General features: G+C 42.7%; 1 protein-coding gene across 1 annotated transcript in view; it reads right to left on the reverse strand.

Annotated features, from left to right (window-relative positions):
- MYO3A (myosin IIIA) overlaps positions 1-26,378 on the reverse strand; it is a 1,274,985-nt gene that overhangs the window by 1,116,810 nt on the left and 131,797 nt on the right. Inside the window, exon 4 of the mRNA XM_069211361.1 lies at positions 11,488-11,587. Coding sequence (XP_069067462.1) covers positions 11,488-11,587 — 100 coding nt within the window. The remainder of the gene's footprint in view (positions 1-11,487; positions 11,588-26,378) is intronic.

Here is a 26,378-nt window from a genome sequence, read left to right on the forward strand (position 1 = left end):
GACTCTGACTTCTCCCAAAAATCCTCCAGTTAGATCAGCTAACACAAGGTTTTCCTTCCAACAGTTGCACACTGAATGAGTCAGATAGATCATCACAACCACCAATTAATCAAGTGACATTGAAGAACACTTCATCACTTGTCCAAACCTGAGCAGATGACACCTCTCCTCTTCTACTCAAATATGTAAGCACTTTTATGAGGACTCAAGTCCAACCAAGAAACTCGCTTACACAAGAAGCCAAACCTTGACCTGGAAAATCTCCAAAAGTTCATGCAGGTTATCAAATTACCCTTCTTAAGTAAAACAATTGAAAAAAATTCCAGACAGCAGCTGATCATATTTTAAAACAATGACCTATTATTGAAAGCACAATCCAGATTCAGATCAAAACAAAACTATAAGACACCATATCTACAAACAATTTTCTTTGGGTTTGCACTACCTTTTAAATGCAAACCTGACACAAAGTGTAGTGATGATATTTACAATCCAATGTAAACTGCGATTTATGTTGATTTGTAACCAGAAGTAATGCAAATCTGCATTGCAAGGCAAGGCAATGCGCTGCCTTGCGTTACTTTGCATCAAAGGGCATTCCATGGCATTCCCAAGCAACCACCCATGGATTTGGATGAAAATCCCTTTCTACAAGGAATTGAAGACAGGAATTTGAGCTAAAATCATGTGTCTCCTTGAGACAGGCTTAAAGAGGAGAAATGTTTTCTCCTTGATTTCCTTCTTTGAGTTTGTGTACCGCATTTTGCAGCAACCGTACTAAGTGGGAAACACCTTAAATCATAGTTTTTGTACTGTAAGGGACCCCGTGCTGAACAAAAATTTTGCTTACCACACTTTTGCACTATGGGGCATGGCTGTTTGTGTTGGTGCATGACTGAAAAATGTGCCTGAGTAATCAGAGAGCAGAACAGCACCACATCTTAGAAGACGTGATGCTGTTCTACTATCTCCTGTTCACCCAACGCAACTTAGTTAAAACCAATCCCTGTAACATATGTTTCACTTTTATTAGAGCTCATCGGAGAGACATAGCTTTTAGATAGAAATGGGCAGACCTAATTCTGTATTTTAGGTGTCAATATGAGAGTGGCAAGAGGAGGTGGCTGTAAAGTGGGGAATACCTAAGGCAAAGCTGGAGGTAGAAAAAGAACATTAAGAAGGAGCAAAGGGTGCGACAGGAAAATATAAAAAAGACACCTACAAGAGGATAAGCTAGTTGCAATTAACATAAGTTGTACACATATACTCCTCTACACCACTGACTGCTCTCAGGTACTACAAATACCTTGCACAGAAATCAGACAGGGAATAACACTAACAGCAAAAAGATAAACACGAAAAAAGAAATAAAAGGAAAAATGGTATATAACGTTGACATGCATACATCCAAATAAAATCAATGAAAACATGTTACAAACAATAAATACAGCAAAATCAAAATTAATTTACAAAATGGTCATATGACTAAAAACTGTATACATCTATACAGATCACATTGTAGAAATGTAACTCGTACAGGTGCTGATTATTGAATATTACAAATATGTAAATAATTACTTTTTTTTAAAAACATATCAATGATCCCACATCAAGCACTACTCAACAATCATTGCAAGACAACATAACACACTGCATGCCCCCACACACAAACCCACGCCATGACACAACATGACCCTAGCTGATATCTGGCTCCACAATATCTCGCCACACGAGGTAAAAAGTGCAGAGTCCAGGGTGTGGGCTCTATTCATTTACTCACAGTAATAATGCTTGTCAGGTGTCTAGTATTTTCCTCAGGTGATACCCATTTCACTAATCTTTCAAATTTGTAGTTCTAAACTGCATAGGCAGAAATTCTCCATCTATGCAAGTAAAACTACATTTGGTAGATTTATACCTAAAACATGCACCTAAAGTAACTAATTGTTTTGGTCACACTTTAAGTTGTATGTTCACATCTCATGTAAGAATGCACATTTGTATTAGTAGGCATAAATCTGTGCCTGGAGTTGCATTTAGGTACAGCTTGATGAAGCATCACTAGTGGAAGGGACTGCCTTTTATCATTTTCTACATTTTCTTGAATTACTCATTAGGGTAGATGATTTTGTATAGTACATGCCAATCAATTCTGGAATTTCAAGGTCCATTATGTAAGAATTAACTCTTAAGTGCATGGGGGAGGGGTAGAGTGCTCCAAGTCTGCATTAAGATGTTTTACCCTATAATGAACTGGTAATTGGTGCTCAATAGCTGTTGTAGAGGAGTGCAATTAGACAACGCCCACTGGGGCTTCACGTCTGCATGACAAATTATAGCATGTTTTAACATTGGTTTTGAATGGTCAGATATAGCCCACTTGGGCTTTATGTAAAGTAAAATTAGATGCAGTTGAGATTGTAGAAAGCATACATTGTTACAAACAAATTTGTTCAAGTCATGTTGATTACATTCCTTCTGCATTTATCAAGCACTATTTTAATTCAGTTTGAGTTAATTTATAAGTCACTTTGAATTACTTATGTGGACATTATTTTGCCAATATGTATTTTTTGTGCAATATGTAATTCATGCAATATTATGCTTTTGTTATTTGCAAACACGGGTACAATTTAATTTGAATTTGTGCTACTTCTAGCATGTAGGACTGATAACGATAAATTCGAGAGGTGTAAAGCCACGCAAAGTATTTCTTCTATGTCTTTGAGTAATACTTCACAGTATAAATGAAGGTAGCAAAGTGGTGCTCTGTGTGAGAAGGCAGATAATACAGCCCAAACGCATTACATGGTGGTTACACTACATAAACACATTGAGTGAAAACTGATCCGTGCTGTTTTGGAGCCTCACTTTTGTTATTCCATAAGCAGGTGGTGGACAATATTAGGTAAACATTCCTACACAGGCATATGAGTAAATCTACAACAGCAGATACTTCAGCCCATAGAATTATCTATCTGAATTTCATTCTTAAAACTATGCTCAAATTCTTATTACACCACAAAGGCATTCATGAGTACGTATAGTAGTGCTTTGTAGTACTTTTTCACATAACAATTATCATATATGTAATAACATAAGTAAAGTCGTAAATATACATCAATACTAAGACTAGATACATACAGTTCTGCATCTTAAATGTAAACTTGAGAGTAGTAGAGGGAAGGGGTTAGATTAGCAAGAATATCTACAATAAAGGGGTGGTAAAAAGGGAAGATTAAGGAGATCACTATGAGGGATATGCAAATACAAAGGGCCTAATTTAAATGTGAACAGGTGTCCAGTTTTTCTGCCAGGGCGATGGAGTAAATTACTCCATCACCCTGACAGAGATACTGCCTTCCTAATCTAGAAATGGCTGCCAAGCTGATGGTCATAAGGTATTGGCAGGAACCAATGTCATGGCAGTTCCTGTCAATGCTATTTGCAGTTTGGTGCAGGGCTCTATTAACGTGACTGAGCCTGGAACCAAACTGTTTTCTTTTTAATTTTCAAAAAGACAATCCCAAGGCAGGATTTTATTTCTGAAAATAAAAAAGAAAAGGCTTCCCTCGCTGTGTGAGTCCTCTCCCATGGTGAAGGGAGCATTTAGCAGTTTTTGCTGCCCCTCACCACCAGACATTCCTGGGGGTGCTGGCAGTGAAAACTGACATCTAATTCAGCACATCTAATTCAGGTGGGTGGAATTACAGGCTTGACTTCAATGACCCTTTTTCCACAGGGCTGTCAGAGGGGTTAATAATGGTGGAGGTAGAGTGGTCTCTGCCATGATTAAACGTATGGTCCACCCACATATAAATTGCTTGTGGGGACCACTACATTGGCAAGGAGGGAACACAGTTGCTACAGGGTCCCTTCTTTACCAACACATTTGTAGTAACTTTACTACTTTGGGCTATCCACAAAATCTGCATGCAAAGTTGCTACAACGTATAGCCTTACCCATTCCCCAACATCATGAAAAAACAGAAGTAGCCAAATTTACAAGTGCAAAGTAATTACTGGCAAGAAAGATCAGTGGAAGTATATTACCACACATGACCAAAATACTGATACTGCAAACCTCCCATAATAAATAATGGTGGAAGGACCTTTTAATGTTAATTAAATTATTAAAACAGTTAAAATAGTAAACAAATATATTTTAATGTTAGAAAATATCAAAATCATTTTTAATTGTACTATCTTTGAATAACCTTTTATGAAAATAAAATGTAATGTAGTATTCATTAAAATATTTTTAAATTATTTGTAATTAATGATGTTACTATTAATACACAATAAAATATATAACTTTACTTTTAGTAAGATTTGTTTTCATTTGAACTACAGAAAGTTTTTAAATTAATATTTAAATTTCGTTTTTAATTCAAAATTAACAATGCTGTAGTATTTTGTTTATTTATACCACATTTAAAATAAGTATTTAAAATAATTTACATTAATATTTAACAAAACATTTTTACTATTTTTTTCTATGTTTGATTAACTTTTTATATTTCCCTTATATTTTACCATACTGAGATCTATGCCATGGGGGTGGCGAACCCCCTATAGTAAAGTATACCTTTACCAGTGGAATAGATTTCACAAAGGCAAAGTATAGAGATTTTTCCCTTTCCCTGTACTTTACTGTAAAGTGATTCTGCATTCGGAGAGGAGATCCCTCTACAGTAAAGTATAGGGAAAAGGAAGAATATTTTTTCAACTTGGAAAATATCAGTAAAAATATTTTTCTGTTAAAGTACATAAAGTGAATGGAAATGAATGGCGTAATGAAAAAATTACATAATTTAAGGCAAACAATTAGAACATTTGAAAGAAACTGGTTTTAATTATCACAAAAGTATCATTCCCCACTACTTGTTAACAAGGAAGTAAAGGGCCCACATGGTCTAACAAAGCATCAGTGGTTATGTTTACTGGAAAATGAAGACATCATTATTGCTTTACTCTGCACATATATGCAAATTTAACAATGCATTGCCAGGTTCGCCACAATGCATATTACTAATATCAGTTAACAATCACTGCCTTTAATTCTCTACAGTGTTATGGAATATCTCACTTCTAAACACATGTCTTGTCTGCCTAGCAGTGCATAGAAACGACCTATGATACTCTAACTACAACCATTTGCACCATCCACCATATCTCAGCTAAAAGAGCTAAGCTATTTCCTTAACCAATGTTTTTTTCATTGGCATTTGCACACAAATACATGAGTCATTATGCATGCGCATGTAGGCTAATGTACATCCCACAATATTGTAATGTGTTTTCGATTAAAGAAAACCCATTCTAAGATGGTGGTTGATGTGTATACATGTACAATTACACACAAATGCTTCATGATGCATGTGCTTGTGTGCTTTTTGATGCCTGTGTGTGCATGCACTGTAATGGACAGCCATTTAGAACAATAAATTACAAGTAAATAACTGAAAACCAAAATACACACTGAGCAAATAAATGGAATTGAGCAGCCCAGTAGAACGTAGCAGCTGATGGGTCTTTGTAAAAAATAAATGAAAAAAAAAACATTAAAAACGTGCAGTTCAACACGAAGCATTGGGGTGCATGGCTGGAGAGTGATAAGAGAACGCCCGGAAGGGGTACGGAGGGACATGGAGGAGAGAGAAGGAAACACATGCACCACAGAGGTGTGATGAACCATTTTTGAAGCTCATAGGTGTAGCACAAGCTTTTGCCACGGAAGCTTTTTGCAAAAGTTATCACATGCAAGCAGGCATTTTGTGTTAGCCAATGCTTTTGACTGGGGGAGCTTTTGGTGTACTTGCATCATGCTCTGTGCATTGCTCCTTGCACACATCAGCAGTGAAAGCCCCCTGAGGAGGGTGCCACCCCCTCCCCCCCGGAGAAGAACCTAAATGTATGTCTATTTAAGTCCATTGCGCTCCTTTGCCTAAACACCAGCATATTCTCTGTCCTGGAAGTGAATGCAAGGTAAATGAGAGTAAAGGAAGCATCCATAAGGGACATGAGAGTCAGGGGAATGGCACCTGTGAGCAGTAGTAATGTCAGTGACAGGAATGGAATTGGCAGTTTGGAAGCAATGGTAAGGAAAGTGGCAGCACAGGAAGTGACAGTAAGGGAAGAGACAGCAAGACAAATTACATTAATTTAAGGGACAGCAATATGAGTGACAGAAATCGGAGTGGCTGTAATAAGTAACTAGAGTGGTAGTAATTTAGTGACAGTAAAGAAATCACAGCAATGGGTTTACCTCATTTGGAGTGAAAGCAAACAGACTGTAAAGGATGTAACAATACTGGATATGAAATCAAGGGAAGATAAATTAACAGCAGTTATAGTAGGGACAGAGGAAGTAAGGGAAGGGACACTATCCAAAGTGACAGTAGCAGTAGTTGCAGTAATAGTAGTTACAGAAATGGAAGTTACAGAAATAGGACTGATAGCAATAGGAGTAACTGAAGAGGCAGTGATAGAAATGGGGTGAGAGCACTGTAAGTGATAGCAATGCAAGTGACAAATGCTATTGATAATAATGTGAGGAACAGGATTTAAAGTAAGAGGAAGAAAAGTGTCAGTTAAAATGGTGGATATAATAGTAAGGGAAGTGAAAATAACTGCAGCGACAGCAATGGCAGTGAGAGTAATGGAGTGACAGAATGGGGTCTGAGAGGGTACAGATGTAAACAAGCTTAACAGTAGTGGTTGGGGAAGTAGTGGAAGGCATAGTATGGGGTTAGCATTAAGTGAAGTCACAGATGTGGGATTGAGAGCAATGCAAATGACAAAATTCAAAATGATAATGAAAGTGACAGCATCAGAAGTAAATGCTTGTGACAGTAAAGGGTGTGACACTAGTAGGAGCAATACAGACTGGAATTATATCAATAAGAGTGATGTCAATGGAGGAGAAAGTAAGAGAAGCAGCAGGAATGAGAGTGACTGCAAGGGAATTACCAGTACCGTGACTGACAGTCCGGAAAGTAAGATTAGTGAAAGTGGCAGTTTGGGAACTGAGAGTAAAGGGAGTGACAGGTAGAGGTATTAATATCAGTGATAATAGTTGGACTGGCAGGAAGGAAAGTGACAGTTAAAGAAGTGTCTGTAATGAGAGTGCCAGTTGACAAAGTAATATACCATTCCCAGTTTCTTCTGGGGGAAATGTGCCGTTTTGGTTGAAGGAATTGATTGTTATTTCATCAGAAGCTTTGTCCAGGCAAAAATCTAACTCCATCAATATTAAAGATCTTTTAAATATTACACCTTTTTATGGTGTTTTAATTGTTTTCTACTACTACTTGTGTGTCCTTTATATGCATGTGTGCAATTGCAATATGACATTGACCACGGTATCTTGAATGCACCATGACGAGGAAGGCCTGGACATGGTGCTTGCCGGTCTATGTGGGTGGATTCTGAGAGGGACTGAGTAGGGACTGTGACCAGGTGTGAAGAAGCAAATTACAGTGACACAAATGCAGAGATCTCATCATAATGTGACTCAGTGATGCTTGGTTCTCATTAAAGATGAGCAGCACCCATAAACAGACCATAAGGTTGTTTCCAAATCATCTCCCTTGCTGGTTGGGATCCTGTATTTTCCAGTTACCACTTCTTAGATGGGACCATGGAGGACTGGTCTGGTGGGTCGGTTTGTTGTTAAAACATTAAACTGAGCAGTGATACCAGTGGTGTCACCAGGTTTCAGAAGCTTCTCTCACTAAAAGTTGGTTCCACTAGCATACTCCTGTCCTGAATGGCCTGATCAGGGTTAACCAGAGTTGAGCCCCTTACTTGTGAGTGAGTCATGCCTGTTGGTACTTGCACTGTTTTTTGGGGTTACAGGTTGCAGTGGCGAAATTCTATTAGAGAAGCAGTGTAACCAGGACACCACATCCAGGCACATAAGTTACTTGGCTGCCATGCTGGCATAAGGTAAATGAAGCAGTGTTGTAAAATGTTGCCTTCATTGAACCAGTATAACCACAATAGGTGGGGGGTTCTCATAGTTGTCCAAGTTACAGAGAAATTAGGTTTAATGTTGGGTCTTTGTATGTCAGTCTGTTACTTGTGTATATTTTGCATGTGTACAGGATTGCTAGGTTTCTTATACTGGAGGTATTCAATGCCCTGTCAACATTCCCACATTCCATATAACTTCAATGACAACACAGAAATAAAACACTGAAAGAATGAATGATTGAATACAGTGCATTTTGTCACCCATTAGGGCGATTCATGTGTTGTCAGTCTGGGGCCTCAGTGTCTCTAATACATCCAGCTCCAGAAGCCTTGGTTTAATAATTTGGTCAATGGCAGTCCACTCAACATTTCACCTTTTCAAACTATGTAAAATGGTTTTGCGAGAGATTTTAATAAAAAAAAAAATTGTTTAATTAATAATATTGTATGAGTTTTGGGAAGGCCTAACTAAATGCTGCTTCTTAAACAAGCATTTTCCTTTCTAATGTCTGCATGATCAGCACTAGTTTGATTTGCTACTGTTAACAAATTCCAAACTGCTTCAACTCAACCGAAATGTTTCTATCATAGGTTTTGCATGACCTCTCATGACACAAACATACCATGTTAACAATGAAGGCTATATTTTCTATTCATTTTAACCGCTTGACCTGCATTGGAACCTTAAACTGGCTAAGCTAATGAATAGACCTTCTAGTGTGAAGATGTTTGCAAAAGGAGATGGCTTAATGTGATCATGCCTAAAAGTTAAACAAATGTTTTTTTCTTTCAAAAACCCAGGCAGCTTGGAAAGAATTGCTATGTCATACTGTAGCTGAAATGTCTACACTGTATTGTGTATTTAGAGCACTCTGTTAAAATTTCCTATCTCGATTAAAACTGTTCCTGTTTCACGATGTTCTTGCATTCTTATTGGAAGTTGCACAACTTATCTGAAGAATTGTTAAAATTTTGTATCATTGTACTTTGTATAAAAGTGTCACAGGGATAGATCTGTGGGAACCTTAGAGATTAGGGCTTTGAGAACCCTCAGATCATTTCTCTCTCTCTCTGTAGAGGCTGGCACATTTACATTTTATGAGTCCTAATAGCTTTACTGGCTAGACAGACTCTCTCAGACGCGTGCTCCTTTTTGCTATGTTATATTACATTACTTGATACTCTACAAATGAGATGATTTCTAATACTGAGCCTTGAATGCTCTTTAGGAGCTACTCAACTTCAATGTTCTTTCCTAACTTAGAAATATAAACCAAGGATAGATTTATGGGACACGCTTTTTGCTAGGTTCCATAACTTATGTTTGATTAATTAAGAAAAAGATCTAAAACTGATTATTACTAAGACCTTTAAAAAAATTAATCTCAACTCTCAGTATTGACTCCTGAGATTGAAATGTCACAGAAATTAAAATAATTGATTTCTAAGTAGTTGCAGTTTCAGTTAACCAGCTCATTTCCAAGGTCAACAATTGTAATGCGTCATAAGAATTTTGGCGGTTTTAGAAATTTAGGATCTTCTGCACCCCCAGTTTCCACAGAGTAGGGTATCAATAATGTCAGCAGCTCCAAGGAAACTTTTAAAGATGAACGTGCTTTTTTTTTTTTTTACAAATAGATACATTAGGGAACTCAGAGTCATTACTTGGTGTCTGGTGAGGATATGAGCTGCCTATTTTAATATGTTCATAAACAACTTTTTACCTCTGCATGATTTCATATTTAGCATTTTGTTGTACCTCAATGATATTCCATTCTTTCAATTCAAGTGAGGTCCACTGAAGTCAAGCATGTCTCATTGAATAGTCATTGTTGCTAACCTATTAAATGAAATTAGATCCTAAATAATATTCCAGGTGTCCCAATGGTTAAAATGCAAGATATACAAAAAGTGACATTTTCAGAATGTGGTGTGTACAATAAAATAACACCACCAAAGATGTGATTACAACCATCTGATTAGGGTTTAGTAAAATTATTAAAATTGGGAATTGTGATTTAACAATTTATTAGCACGATCTGGGTTGTTCTTGACACATTTTAGGATAATAAATAAACTTAGTTAATAATTTGCTTCTGCTAGTCGCAGGCAAAAAGGTTACGTAAAAAAGGAAAGCCATAACACTATTTATGCAAAGAATCAACAGCATTTTTCTAGTGCAGCTATTGTTTTTTTAACAGTGCCCTCCGGTTCTTTCAATGGCCACTTATATTACTGCTTTGGAACCAGGAATCAAGAACACTTGAAGACAGCCCTTAGTGGCCTTTCCCATTACACTACAATGAAGGCAATGATGGAAAAATGTGCTTTGGGAGACACTGTGAACATGTCATGTTGACTGAATACCAAACGATTGAAACTTTAAAGATGGATTTTGCTATTTGCTTAACAAGTTTTGCATAAAGACGTCTATTTGTTGAAAATCAGGTTAGAGCTGTCTGGTCTCGAGCTCTGTGACTATGTTTACTCATGCAAAGTAGGAGGGCAAAGCTAACAGCAGAGCTAGTAGACAAGGAAGAAGAAACGGTGAGTGATCATTGTAAAATAAAAGAGTCCCCTTAAGTCTGCTGTGTAAGGATACAGTCCATCCCTTCAGAACACTGACACCGAAATACCGCTGGGTGGGACACACACACTAGAAGAGGCAGGAAAGCCACTAAATCAAGAGCAGAGAACTGAGATAGAGAACACAGCTAGTCATTGATGAGCAAAGGGCTCACTCAAACCTTACTGTAGGTACCTTCTATGGAAAAAAGTAGGTCTCCCAGTAGACAGCAAAAGCTAAAACCTCCATAACCTGTAAGCAGATAAGACCCCTTGAATCTTACGTCTGAAAATTAAATTGCTGCCTGCCGAGTTAAACAGAAATTTGTTTAGGATTGTTTCTTCCATATAGAAATCCCCCTCCACGGGAAATTTCAGAGCATTCTATCAAGGCATCAGGTAACTGCATAAGGTTTTGAAAAAAAAGTGTGTTTCACCTGTTCAGCTCATTTTTTTGCCTTCTCAACACCTTATTGATATTCGGATCCCTATTTCCAATGACTGTAATCCTGTCTCCTCCCCTCTAAATAAAAATTAAATAACAAATCATACTTTGTGACACACGTTGTTCGCAAGTTTAGGTTGGCCTCAAATCTAAACAGCTGGAGAGTAAGGCAAACAGTTAATAGAGAAGAATGGTCTTACGCTTCATGCACAACAAGACGGAGGAAGGCAGTTTCGAAAATGGTAATCTAAGAGTTAAGAAGATGAAAATGAGCAGTGTAAAATGGTTTGAAAATATCTCAGAATATGCTCCATCACTACAGTATCACTTTTAACTATTTTTAATAGGAAAATCATACTAACGTTTTCACACAAAATTCTATATAAACATATTATAATATTATTTTTTTAAATTCATATTCTGTTTTCATTGCAGGTTTTTCGATAAACGATATTACCATCATTTCATGTTAACAATGTATATAGCCAAGAGCATCCTACCAAAATCCACCAGTTTTACTCCTCCTTCTGTAGTCAAAAGGATGTTATTCCCTTTTACATCACGATGAATCGTTTTGTGGTTATGCAAATGCTGAAGCCCCTAAAAATGTGCAAGTAAAGGGACACATAAATAAATCATCACATTAAAAGGAATTATCTTTTTTGCACTTCTTACATATTTTTATGTAAACAATGAATTGCATGGACTATGGAACAAACTAACTTCTAATTGGTTAGATAAAGCAACTTTGATGATATTCATATTGTTTAAGCTAAAAATATTTATAACTTAAGGGAGATTGCAGTCAGGGCAGAACTCAACCTTTGTTTTCCTTCTCCGTACTCATTTAGTGTTGCACTTTGTTTATTAGTGTCATTGGATATAAAATACTAAAGGGCGTATTTACATGCCCCTAGCATGTGACGTTCTGGTGGCACTATGCACTACGCCATATTTACAAGGTGGCGCTAAGCCATTTTTTGTGGATTAATGCCGCCTTGTAAATATGGGCCCCTCTGATGCAGTTTACTGAGGCAGAGGGGCGTGCAATGGGTTTTGCTGTGGGAGTTACACCGCAACACCCATTGCTCTTGATGCTGCCCCAGATTTACAAGAATTGGTAAGTCTGTAGCAGCGTCAAAAACTAACACCCCCCTACGGATAGCGTTAGCAAAGTTCAATGAGGAGAAATACTTTAATTTCTCCTCAATGAGGAGAAATACTTTAATTTCTCCTCGTTTTTGCTTTTTCAATGTGTGCTGCATTCTGCTTCCTGCACATAAACAATCATTCAGTAATGACGATTTGCTACATCTATGCGTGGTGCCTTCTGCAGCACACATAGAAGTAACAAATTGCCATTACTGATTGTTTATGTGCAGGAAGGGACACTATGGTGCAAGGATGCCTGTGTTGACGTTGGCAGCTACGTTTAGTGCCAGCGCGAGGGGAAACACTGGGATGCACCACATTTGAGCAAATACGCCACATCCCTGCATTGCAGAAGTGATGAAGCGCGGCTCTGCCAATTTTGGCAAGGTGCCACTTCTATGTAAATATGCCCCTAAATACATTTGAAATTGCCAAGAACTATACTTGCAATTAAACACAGTACAAATACATTCACTTTCTGCAGACCAAACCCCGCCCGCTCCTTTCTGAGGCACTTCGCAATACACAAAGAGAGGGCATCGCAAGAGGACATCCCACTAACACCTCTTGGGTTCTGGTAGGACCATAATCATGCCCTTCAGCCCTTTGTTGAATCTTTTAACAAACCCCTTGGTCGGGGGGGGGAGAGTTGTGGTGTGGAGACCATATAGGTTAGTTTACACTCCTTCCATACAGACTCATGTAGGCACACAAAGTTGGAGTCCAGTGAGACACAATGTTCTTAGGGAAAGCCACATGAAACAATGAAAATCTCATGCCAATTTAGAAAAATAGGGCAAATTTGAAAAAATAAAGACAAAAACAACAAATTTCCAATCAGCAGAACAGGAGATTAGCAATGTTAAAGGTTTAAGTGAAAAATAGCACCAAAAAGCACTAAGTGCTAACTGTAGCTCATTAGTCATGCTACACTGGGACAAAGTCAGAAGGTCAGGCCGACCATGATGGAGCACAGGCCTGCTACAGGGACCAATTTAGGCAAACTAAACAAGAATACCTTAAATCCTGGTTGTTGAGCATTGCGGAGTCCCCCGTCAAGGATGTGTCATTCAGCTACGATTCCTAGGATCTGCGAAGCCCCTTGCGAGGTCCTGCATCATAGAGGATGCCATCGACAAGGGGCTTGCGATGTGAAGACCTGTGTCTAAGATACATCGTGCAGCCGCAGCTTCTGGAATGATGCAAAGTACTTGCTTTGGAGGCAATCCACACAGCCGGGGCAATGAGTCTTCTCTGCTGAGGTTCAGGTACACAGCAGAAGAGATGTGTTGGTTCTGCTGAAATCACAGATAGGCTGACAGAGCACCTTCAGGCCCACTTCCTGGGGTCTTGGACTGAAAAGGCTCATTTGGCAGGGTAGAACTCCCAGAGGGCAGAGTCCAGGAGATGGGTTCAAGGTTGTTGGAAGGCTCCAGTCAGGAGGCCAGTCAAGTAGACCTTGGAATCACTCTGGTGTCTAGGGTTCAACAGATGTAGGTTCAGTCCTTCTCACCCAGCCAAGAGGGCAGTAGGTCAGCACAGCAGGGCAGCAGTGTTTCAGAGCATAAGTACAACAGACTGGCAGTCCTTTCAGCAGCATAGCAGTCTCTCTTCTTGTCAGAGTCCATAGGTTCAGTAGTGTACTGAAGATGAGGTATCTGAGGTCAGATATCTATACCTGGTGCCCACTTTGAAGTCAAGAAGATTCCAGAGGACTCAACCCCTCTGAGATGTTTCGAATTTCCTTCTTCCCTGTCCTGGCACCAGTTTGTTTGAGGCCACAATAGACTAGTGTTGAATCCCTTTGTGAGAGTGCTCAGGCAGGAACTTTGTGATGTGCAGTGTGGTAGGTGATAGCTCCTTCCCTTCATTAACTCAGAGTGATCCATCCTACCAATAACTAGCTTCCCTTTGTCTCACTGTCTGGGACCAATACACAAAGACCAACTGCCAACTACACCTAATCATGTGACTCAGGTTATAGGTAGCAGACACCAAATGGTTAGGATAGGAAAATGTCATCTTCCTAAAAGTGGCATTTTCAGAATTGTGATTAAACATCCAACTTCACCATTAGAGAGGGCTTTTAACTAGGATTCTTTTGATACCACACTTGACCTGTCCATCAGGTCCCAAATTGAAGATACAGCCTATTAAATGCAATAAGATAATTTAAATGTTATCCTGTGGGAGACAAAAGCCCTGCAGTAGTGAAAAACAACTTAAGGAGTTTTTCACTACCAGGACATGTAAAACCTGAAAGTACATGTCCTACTTTTTAAAGTCTTTCCTGCCCTCTTGGCTGTTCAAGGCCTACTCTAGGAGTGACACATGTATTAAAAATGAAGGTCAGGGCCTAGCAAAAGGTTAATTTTGATAGATTGAAATGGTAGTTTAAAACTGTGCACATAGGCTGCAATGGCAGGTCTGAGACATGTTTAAAGAGCTTCTTAAAGTGGGAGGCACAATCAGTGCTGAAGGCCCACTATTAGCATTCTAATTTACAGGCCGTCGGTACAGGCAGTACACCTTTACAGGGAAATTAAATGTGCCAATTGAGGGTAAGCCAATTCTACCATAGTTTAAGGAGAAAGAACAAGCACGTTAGCACTAGATTGGAGTTCAGAGGCCTAACAATGACTATGCCCAACCTCTTAAAGGGTGTTCCCACTACGGGCAATAGAAGACGGGGAGCTTGTGCTTCTCCCGACTTCCCACAGGCCTAGCTTGTTACATAGGACTTATAGAAGGTATTAGACTGCAATCTCATCTTGGGCTAATAAAAGTGGGTGACCAGTTAGTCAAAGGCTTTGCCTACCTCAGGTGTCCTGCTGGGGGAATGTTATGGGTCAACTCATGTAGGATGGCCCTGTAGCACTGGGGAATCACTGACACAGGTTTCCCCGGGCTCAGGGTTCTTAGGAGGCCATTCTTCCTATAGATGAGGTGATCACCAGAGGTGTCAAGAGCTCCATGGGCCTCGGCCTGCTGCTGTAGTCCCTCAAGACTAGGGAATTACTTTTGAGGTTTACAGAACTGTATCTGGGATGGGCTCCCTTTCAGTTAGCCACCCACCCAACTTAGGTATGCCCCTCCCCCAGGGAAGCAATGTCTTCCTCTGTCGATTCCATGGCATCACCAACAGGGTTATTCTCCTCCCCCACTGTGAGAACTTCTGGATTAGAATTGCCCTTCTTCTTTTTGGCAGGTATCTGTGCCATCTTTCCAGGCTCCAAGTCCTTTAGACTCGCTAGCTGGGCTGCATTAGACTGTGTGCTCGGGCATTCCCGGTGAGGCAATCCCAACATCTCCAGGTGAGACTTGAGACATCTTACCTGGCAGTGTGCTCTAGGTTATTACCTACCAAGCAGTCAACATGCATGGCCAGGCTCACAGTTACCTTCCTGCCTCCCCCACGTCCCTACCCCTGCCAGGCATACTTAATGCCAGCCACAGCGTTGCCTCAGTAAGCAGATTTTCCTGCTCCCCCACTGCCTGCCAAACTCACGGCCAGCCTTGATCCTGCTGCCCACTGCCAGGCTCCTGACCCCAGGGCTGCCTATTCCCCAAGGACCCAAAGACTGCCTCCTCACTGTTTCCCACCTTCCTGCCTCCCATGCGGACTGCCTCGCCTATGACCCTTTCAGACATACTTAAAGCCGGCCACAGCATGGCCTAAGTGAGCAGATCTTCTTGCTCCCCCGATGCCTGCCAGCCTCATGGCCAGCCTTGCTCCTGCTGGCCACTGCCAGGCTCCTGACCCTGGGACCGCCTTGTCCCCAGGGACCCAAGGGCTGCCTCCTCACCATTTCCTGCCTTCCCGTCTGTTCCACTCCCCTCCCTGGCCCCCCATTCTGGCTGCAGTGAAGTGGCACCACTCGCACTCCCAAAAGCAAGCACACCTGCTGCTGTTGGGCTTAGACTGTGCCCAGCACCAGGACCCCTGGTCCTCCCACCATCAACTGCTACTCCAAAGACAAGCCCCTGGTCCTCGACACCAGACGCCAAGACTCCAACTGCTGCATATCCTCTCCGCATTTCACCAATGGACCTTTCACCTGTCACCACTGCTGCTTCTCCTGCCTCACAGAACCACCTACCCATACAGGACCCAACACCACTGCCTCCCAGAAGACCACCACCAACCGTAACTGCTTCACTGCATCCTGCTCAATGCCAGCTCCTTCAGTAAACACACACGGAAATCAGGAACACCATCACCACCCTCAACCCCCAGATGTCACCTTTATCACCTAAACATGGCTCAACCCCGCCTCCAGCCGAAACATCACTACCCCCATCCCCGACAGATAAATGATGATACACCAGGAATGGCCCAACAAACACAGTGGCGGAATCACTATAATATTCAAGGAAAACATCCAATGCACCACCACGAACGACGGCCCAATGCCTGTCATGGAGCGGCTTATTTCCTACTACACATCGATGCCAGGACACCCTCCCATACAGACCACTAGGGACCTCGGCCAGCATTCTGCAATGCCATCAGCACCATCATTGTCTCCGTCACCATGAACTCCCTCCACTACATGATGATCAGCACATCAAGAAGGCCAAAAGAGCGGCCATCACGAACTGCATCGACGCTGCAGCCAACCACACCAAGGAACTCTTCAAAATCAGCAAGGAATTCTCCAACTTGATTGACACTGAAAACACAGTACACCCCGCCTAACAACTCTACGACTTACTATCTGACTACTTCCACAGCAAGATTGCAAGCATCTACAAAAAACTTTAACCCTCAACCCACTTTGCTCAGCCTAGACAGCCTCTTCCAACCAGAAAACCCCAGCCCAGGCATAACCGCCTGGCCCTCACTCGACGTCCAGACCACTACAACCATCATCGCCTCCATCCACTCAGGGGCACCCAGCAACCCCCTGCCCCAACCATCTCTTCAAACTCAGATCCAACATAATCAGCACTGAACTCACCGAACTCCTCAATCCCTTCATCTCCACAACATCCTTCCCAGATGGATTGAAGCATGCAGACATCAGACCCCTCCTAAAGAAGCCCTCAGCTGACCCCAGCAACCTCAAGAATTACTGAATGATCTCCCTGCTCTCTTACCCAGCCATAGTACTTGAAAACGCCATCAGCCCACAGCTCACCGACTACCTAGAATGAAACCACCTACTTGACGCATCACAATAAAGTTTCAGGGCCAACCATAGCACAGAGACCCTGTTCATCACCGCAACAGGTGACATTAAAAGCCTCCTTGACCAAGGAAAAACAGTGGTTTTGTTTCTCCTCGACCTGTCTGCAGCATTCCACACTGTTGCCCACCACATTCTCATCAACAGACTCCACAACATCGGCATTGAACAACACGTCCTCAATTGGATCATCTTCTTCTCCCCAGGATGCACCCAGAGCTTCCGTCTACCTCCTTTCACTTCCACTCCCAAGAGTATCTTATGTGCCATACCCGAAGGATCATCCCTCAGCCCCACCCTGTTCAACATCTACATGACCCCCACCCTTTCCGGGCATCGTCAGATCCCATGGACTGAACATCATCTCCTATGCCAATGACACTCAGCTCATCCTCTTGCTCACCAAAACCCCACTAACACCAAAACCAACTTCCGCAATGCCATGACTAATGTAGCCGACTGGAAGTGAGGCAGCTGTCTCAAAATGAACTGTGACAAAACAGAGATACAGATCTTCAGAAGGAACACCTCGACATGGGACCATAGTGGGTGGTCGTAAAAACTCAGATCCAACCCCACACCGATGAATCATGCTTGCAACCTCTGCATAATCCTGGGCAGTCAACCACCGGCTGAGCTTCCATCTTCCCTCTAGACACCTGCGCTCCACCTCACTTACCCTTGCACATGCCCCCCACATGCTTCACACCCACAGCGAGGCGCCGCGCTATCTCCTGCATCACCACTAAAGGCTGTAATGATCTCTACCTCCAAATGGCACCCTTCCTAGAAGACTTCAGAAACCAACTCAAGAACTGGCCTTTCGACAGAGATGCAGCAACCTCAGGGCCTAGTTACCCTTATAGGTCATAGGGGGTCATTCTAACCCTGGCGGTGCTCCCATGGGCATTCTGACCGTGGCGGTACAGCCGCGGTCAGAAACGGGAAACGGGTGTCCCGCCGGTTTCCCGCTGCCCTGGGGAATCCTCCACGGCGGCGCTGCAAGCAGCGCCGCCATGGGGATTCCGACCCCCTTACCGCCATCCTGTTCCTGGTGGTTTTCACCGCCAGGAACAGGATGGCGGTAACGGGTGTCGTGGGGCCCCTGGAGGCCCCTGCAGTGCCCATGCCAATGGCATGGGCACTGCAGGGGCCCCCTAACAGGGCCCCACTAAGATTTTCAGTGTCTGCATAGCAGACACTGAAAATCGCAACGGGTGCAACTGCACCCGTCGCACCCTTCTCACTCCGCCGGCTCCATTCGGAGCCGGCATCCTCGTGGGAAGGGGTTTCCCGCTGGGCGGGCGGGCGGCCTTCTGGCGGTCGCCCGCCCGCCCAGCGGGAAACTCAGAATAACCGCGGCGGTCTTTTGACCGCGCAGCGGTATTCTGGCGGTTCCCGCTTGCCGGACGGCTCCCGCCGACCGCCAAGCTCAGAATGACCCCCATAGTGATGTGCTTTAAAAAAGACTGATTGATTGACCTTTAAGGAACAATGAGATCCCCCGACAATTCAAAGGGAAATAGAACTACTGGACAGTGGTTCACCTGTTTGTCTGCAGTCATAACCTGGTAGAATACAACAGGGACTGCCTGCTCTGACGACACCAGTTGACACCCAAGATTAGCCTTACTAGCTCCTGTGTGTCTCACAGCCTCCACCTGCTGCCCATTGATGGTGACCTATGTTTGCGTATCTGCCCTTAATAAGTAAACTTACAAGGGGATGCGAATAGGTCGATGAACTTTTTGACTCACACTTAAGATGCTCCCACAGCGGTGAAAGAAACGTAATATAATCAAAGCTTGAACAAATATACATTCTAAGGTCACTGTGTCAATTAATAACAAGAACAATTACACAAACAATATCACATACATTTATATTCAGCAAAGGAAAGACATAGAATGTTACTCCACATAGCGAACTTTCATTAATGAGAATCCTTATCTAACACCAGATTAGCATTAGCATGTTGGGCTTCATGCAAAACAATTTAGTCAACACAGATTTAGAAAAACATCTGAGGGCCAGATGCATCATTCTTCACAATAGTGATTACCTAATTGCAATTTTTAGCGAATCACAATTAAGTAATCACTATTGGAATGTATGAAACTCCAGGAGTTTCATACTGCGATTTGCAAGGGCTCGCAAATGGACATACCTCATTAATATTAATGAGGAAGGTCGCAATTTGCGAGCCATTGCGAATGGCTACAATCGCAGGGATGGTGGCCTGCTGGGCTCAGCAGACCACCATGTCGGGGATTGCTTTTTAATAAAGCAATCTTTTTTAAAAAAATGTTTTATTTTTTATGCAGCCCGTTTTCCTTAAAGGAAAACGGGATGCTTTTAGAAATGAAAAATGAAAAGTTTCCTTTTCATTTTTTAAGAGCAGGCAGTGGTCAGTGGGACCATTGCCTGCTCTTAAAAAACGTTTTCGCATGCATTCAGAAAGGGGAAGGGGTCCCTTTGGGACCCCTTCCTCTTTGCGAATGGGTTACCACCAATTTGAAATTGGTGGCAACTGTGTTTGTTTTGCGACAGCCTTCACGGTCACAAAACAATCATACATACCTGTGCGATTCGGTATTTGTAAGGGACACCCTTGACACGCCCCTTCCTAATACCGAATCGGGATGCAGTCCTAATTGGATTTGTTACATACCAAAATGTATTTTTGCGATCGCAAAAATGTTTGATACATCTGGCCATATGTCTCTATCAAAATACTGCAGTTGTTATCTAATAAAGAAAGGCAAATAGGCACAGCAAAACACATACGTAAGAGTATACCTCTCCTCAATTGGATCGGCAAGCTAAGATAGCCTTCATCAACACGACATCCGTTTGGTCAGCAAGGCATCAGGATTCAGCATCAAAGTTCAGGAAACGCAAAGTCTTTAAGCATTTCGAAAGAATAGAAGTAAACCCCCAAGAAGAATGGGGAGAATGGCGTATCTACTCTTGGTGCAGTCCAGCTAAGTTAGATTTCCTAAAACTACTTCCCACGTCCCTTTTGGTCAAGGGATCGCATGTTCACACTTTGTCCAATAAAACTAAAATAACAAATTTACAGTTTCTACTAGTACACGGTTCACATGTCGCTGATTGGCTTCTCTTGTAATATCCTCATCACCTGGCTCGTCAGATAACACTATTGTTGCAGCTTGTACTCCAGTCAGTGTCTCTATTGTTCTCCTCCTGAGAAAGTCAGCCGTACACATATTACACTTATAACGGTACATTTTACAAGAACAGCATCTTCTAGCAAGTTCTCATGAGAAAGACTTTTAGCTACAAGCACATTTGGTCAGCACAGTGGAAGATCACAATTTAATTCTCCCACAAAACATTTTATTAATCGGTTTAGAAATACAGCTTGACATAAGGCCATGAAACTAGGCCAAGATCTCCGCTAAGTTAAGGCCTACAATTTAATAAAGCTAATACATAATGCATAACCCTTAATATGACATAATACTACATCAAACGTAAGCTCCATATTTCATATTAATAAGCCATTAATAAGTACACTTTGAAAACACTGCGTGCGTGCACTATTTTTCTCTATATCAGTAGATTTTCTACTCGCATCCATAGATCAGAATACGTGAATATTCATTATTAATTTTCATTAGAACACCTGCTCTAGCACCCACACCTATATTTCTTGGTATCGTCAGGTTTTTGAGCATTGGGTACTATCTGTTTGTCAGCCAGACACTAGAGTACCTGCTGCACCCCCTTCAACACTAACTGGGACAACATCTTCCCTCAGCATTACACTAGCCATTCCTGGAGTAGGCTCTCCAGTGGGGGGCTGCTTCCTGTGCTGACATAAGAGACCAGCCCCCCCACTCCTTAAAGTACCCATATTGGTAACACTCAGTTTGATTGGGCCTGAAGTAACCCAGGGTCTTCTTTCCATTAAACATACCCTTCTTTCGCTTAGGATTAGAATGGGAATCCTTCCCTGGACAATGTTAAGGATTCTTTAGGTTTTTCCCTTTTTCTCCTGCTGGAAACCCTGGCCACGCTTCTGTCCTTCTGGTGACTGTGACCCCTTACTCCCAGTGCCTTCTTGTGGACCCTGGTCCTGAGCCAGAGGCCCACTTCCTTGGCAAGCCCTATGGGGGATAGTGAGCATGAAATCTACTAGGTGTTGGTGCAGCTCCAGAAAACAATACTTAATATGTGCATTTAAAAAAAATTGCACAGCTCATTATAATTACCCACTTTACTTCCCTCATCAAACTATTCAGTGCCGTACTGGAGTACTTCACAAAACACACCACAGACTGGTGAGACACAGTGCTTAACCCCTACGGTGCCTTGGACAAGGTGATCTCGTCCAAGGCACCGGTACCCGGGTGCCTTGGATGAGGTCACCTCGTCCTGCACCCTGGAACTGGGGGGGGATCGCTAGCGCTCCCCTCCTTCCCCCGGTGGTGGATGGAAGGTCACGCGCAGACAATCACAGAGGGCCTCCTCCATCAAAGCATTTCTCTTTCGATCACGTGGAGGAGGCCAGTGAGGCTTCAAAGGGGAGGGAAAGGAATTTCCTTCCCTTTGAAGTCTCTCTGAGCGTTTCAAAAGCCGGATTGCAAGCAATCCGGCTTTTGAAACGACCACTAGATACCAGGGATATTTTTTTTTAATTAGAAACTGGCATAAGGGAGCGACTCCTTGGGCAAGGGTCGCTCCCGGGGGGGGGGGATTTTTTTGGGAAGGCCTTTTCTGCCCCCCCCGGGGGCAGAAACCTCTAGGCACCAGGGATCTTTTTTTTTTGTTTGTTTTTTTTACAGGTGGGGAGCGACCCCTTAGGCAAGGTTCGCTCCTCTAGGGGGCAAATTATATTTAGGCCATTTCTGCCCCCCTTGGGGGCAGATTGACCTATTTTTGTGAGGCCAATCTGCCCCCAAGGGGGACAGAAACCACCAGACACCAGGGAGATTATTTTTTTTATGTGAATTTCACGCAAAGGGAGCGACCCCTTAGGCAAGGGTCTCTCCCCTGGGGGCAAATCTATTTTAGGCCATTTCTGCCCCCCCAATTGGCCTATTGTTATTAGGCCCCAGGGGGGGCAGAAACCTCTAGCGCCAGGGCAAAATTCTTTTTTTTTTTTTTTGTTTGTTTGTTTTTTAGGCAAGGGTCGCTCCCCTGGGGGGCAAATTGTATTTAGACCATTTCTGCCCCCAGATCGGCCGATTTTAGATCAATCTGCCCCCAAGGGGGCAGAAACCACTAGGCACCGGGGATTTTTTTTTTGCGGCAATGTCACGCAAGGGGAGCGGCCCCGTAGGCAACGATCGCTCCTGGGGGGGGGCTGGGGGTGCATATTTATTTTAGGCCATTTCTGCCCCCCCTGGGGCCGGCTGAGCTAGAGGCCAAAATCCAGAGGTAGGCACTTTGTAAAAAAACACCTCTGTTTTCTGTGAAAAAATGTGATGTGTCCACGTTGTGTTTTGGGCCATTTCATTTTGTGGGCGCTAGGCCTACCCACACAAGTGAGGTATCATTTTTATTGGGAGACTTGGGGAAACGCTGGGTGGAAGGAACTTTGTGGCTCCTCTCAGATTCCAGAACTTTCTGTCACTGAAATGTGAGGAAAACGTGTTTTTTTAGCCAAATTTTGAGGTTTGCAAAGGATTCTGGGTAACAGAACCTGGTCAGAGCCCCACAAGTCACCCCATCTTGGATTCCCCTAGGTCTCTAGTTTTAAAAAATGCACAGGTTTGGTAGGTTTCCCTAGGTGCCGGCTGAGCTGGAGGCCTAAATCTACAGGTAGGCACTTTGCAAAAAACAACTCTGTTTTCTGTGTAAAATTGTGATGTGTCCACGTTGTGTTTTGGGGCCTTTCCTGTTGCGGGCGCTAGGCCTACCCACACAAGTGAAGTATCATTTTTATCGGGAGACTTGGGGAAACATAGAATCGCAAAAAAAGTGTTATTGCCCCTTGTCTTTCTCTACATTTTTTCCTTCCAAATATAAGAGAATGTGTAAAAAAGACTTCTATTTGAGAAATGCCCTGTAATTCACATGCTAGTATAGGCACCCCGGAATTCAGAGATGTGCAAATAACTACTGCTCCTCAACACCTTATCTTGTGCCCATTTTGTAAATACAAAGGTTTTCTTGATAGCTATTTTTCACTCTTTATATTTCAGCAAATGAATTGCTGTATACCCGGTATAGAATGAAAACCCACTGCAGGGTGCAACTCATTTATTGGCTCTGGGTACCTAGGGTTCTTGATGAACCTACAAGCCCTATATATCCCCGCAACCAGAGGAGCCAGCAGACGTAACGGTATATTGCTTTAAAAAATCTGACATTGCAGAGTAAAACGTAGAGAAGAATTGCTGTTTTTTTCACCTCAATTACGTTATTTTGTTTTCCTGTTATTTTCTGTAGGAAACCCTTGTAGGATCTACACAAATTACCCCTTGCTGAATTCAGAATTCTGTCTACTTTTCAGAAATGTTTAGGTTTCTGGGATCCAGCAGTGGTTTCACACCCATTTCTGTCAATGACTGGAAGGAGGGAGAAAGCACAACAAATCGTAAAAATGGGGTATGTCCCAGTTAAATGCCAAATTTGTGTTGAAAAATTGGGTTTTCTGATTCAAGTCTGCCTGTTCCTGAAATCTGGGAAGCTAGTAATATAAGCACAGCAAACCCTTTGTTGATGCCATTTTCAGGGAAAAAAACACAAGCCTTCTTCTGCAGCCACTTTTTCCCATTTAAAAAAAAAATAAAACGAAATGTTCACTGTATTTTGGCTAATTTCTTGGCCTCCTTCAGGGGAACCCACAAAGTCTGGGTACCTCTAGAATCCCTAGGATGTTGGAAAAAAGGATGCAAATTTGGCTTGGCTAACTTATGTGGACAAAAAGTTATGAGGGCCTAAGCGCGAACTGCCCCAAATAGCCAAAAAAAGGCCTGGCAGCGAAGGGGTTAATTTGTGCTTGTTGTTTACGGTGCTGAGCACCAGCACTTATTTTTGAGGGCCGGGCTTATTCATCTGCCTCACGTATTTGCTGTGAGCAAAAGACACATATGGGAAAGACAGATGAAGGGAAAAACAAAAAAGTGTCACAAAGGGAGAAGGTAGAAAGCTGCAAGGGTGAGCTGAAGAGGCAGGGGAGTGGCTTTTTATGGATTGAAGAGGCCCGAGATGGCTTCAGGATTATGCTTCCTGAGTATTCTGTGTTCACACATTTAATTGCAGCAGCCGCGTGTTTGAGGAGGTGTTAGAAATGGGGTCTTTGGTTGACAGTCAGATTACCCCCGTTCAAGCAAGGACCCTCACTCTAGTCAGGGTAAAAGAGAATCACACTCAGCTAACCTCTGCTTACCCCCTTGGTAGCTTGGCAGAGTAGTAGACTTAACTTCAGAGTGCTAGGTGTAAAGTATTTGTACCAACACACACAATAACTTAATGAAAACACTACAAAATGACAACACAGGTTTAGAAAAATAGGAAATATTTATCTAAACAAAACAAGACCAAAACGACAAAAATCCACAATACACAAGTTATCAATTACAACTCAAAAAGAGTCGTTAAGTAGTTTTAAACACACACTAACACTGTTAGCATGAAAATGTGCCTTGGGTGCGTCACAAAATAACCCTGCAAGGGGGAGTGCGCGTCAAAAAGGGCTTGCGATGCGTTGACTCCACTCATGAGCGGGACCTTGTGTCGTTTCCCCTATCGCCATGTCGGGGTGCGGCGTTTCTTCTCTCTGCAGGAGAGTGATGCGTCGATCCCGTCAGCACTCTCGGATCCAGGCAGGCCTTGCGTTGTTTTTACACGCCCAGCAGTACTTGAGTAGGAAATCCAGCCACACGATGATCCAAAAAACACGCAGCGTGGGTTGCGATCTCCCAGCCTCCGTCAGCGATGCTGCGCATCGGTTCTCCTGCTCCATGCGATGATTCTTTGGACGTGTTTCCGGCGAGAGTCGATTTTCAGCTGCAGAGTAGGGTTTTCACAAGTCTGTGGTTTTGGGTGCTCTTCTTATACCCAATTTCTACTTTGAAGTAGGCCTACTTCAAAGTAAAGTCTCTCTTGAATGTGAAATCCTGCCTTGCCCAGGCCAGGCCCCATACACTTACCAGGGGGTTGGAGACTGCATTGTGTGAGGGCAGGCACAGCCCTTTCAGGTGTGAGTGACCACTCCTCCCCTGCCTCCTAACACAGATGGCTCATCAGGATATGCAGGCTACACCTCAGCTCCCTTTGTGTCACAGTCTACTGTGAGGAGCAACTAGCCCAAATGTCAAACTGACCCAGACAGGGAATCCACAAACAGGCAGAGTCACATAAATGGTAAAAGCAAGAAAATGCTCACTTTCTAAAAGTGGCATTTTCAAACACACAATCTCAAAATCAACTTTACTAAAAGATGTATTTTTAAATTGTGAGCTCAGAGATCCCTTGTCCATCCTCTCCCAAAGGGAATCTACACTTTAATCAGATTTAAAGGTAGCCCCCATTTTAACCTATGAGAGGGACATGTCTTGCAACAGTGAAAAACGAATTTAGCAATATTTCACTGTCAGGACATATAAAACACATTACAATATGTCCTACCTTAACCATACACTGCACCCTGCCCTTGGGGCTACCTAGGGCCCACCTTAGGGGTGTCTGACATGTAAGAAAAAGGGAAGGTTTAGGCCTGACAAGTGGGTACACTTGCCAAGTCAAATTTACAGCTAAAACTGCACACACAGACACTGCAGTGGCAGGTCTGAGACATGATTACAGAGCTACTTATGTGGGTGGCACAACCAGTGCTGCAGGCCCACTAGTAGCATTTGATTTACAGGCCCTGACACCACTAGTGCACCTTCCTGGGGACTTACTAGTGAGCCAAATATGCCAATCATGGATAAGCTAAATACACACACATTCTGTACAGGAGCACTTGCACTTTAGCACTGGTTAGCAGTGGTAAAGTGCCCAGAGAAACAAAAACAGCAAAATCAGAGTCCAGCACACATCAACAACCTGGGGAACAGAGGCAAAAAGTTAAG

This window comes from Pleurodeles waltl, chromosome 10 (assembly GCF_031143425.1).
Source record: "Pleurodeles waltl isolate 20211129_DDA chromosome 10, aPleWal1.hap1.20221129, whole genome shotgun sequence".
Taxonomy (NCBI): domain Eukaryota; kingdom Metazoa; phylum Chordata; class Amphibia; order Caudata; family Salamandridae; genus Pleurodeles; species Pleurodeles waltl.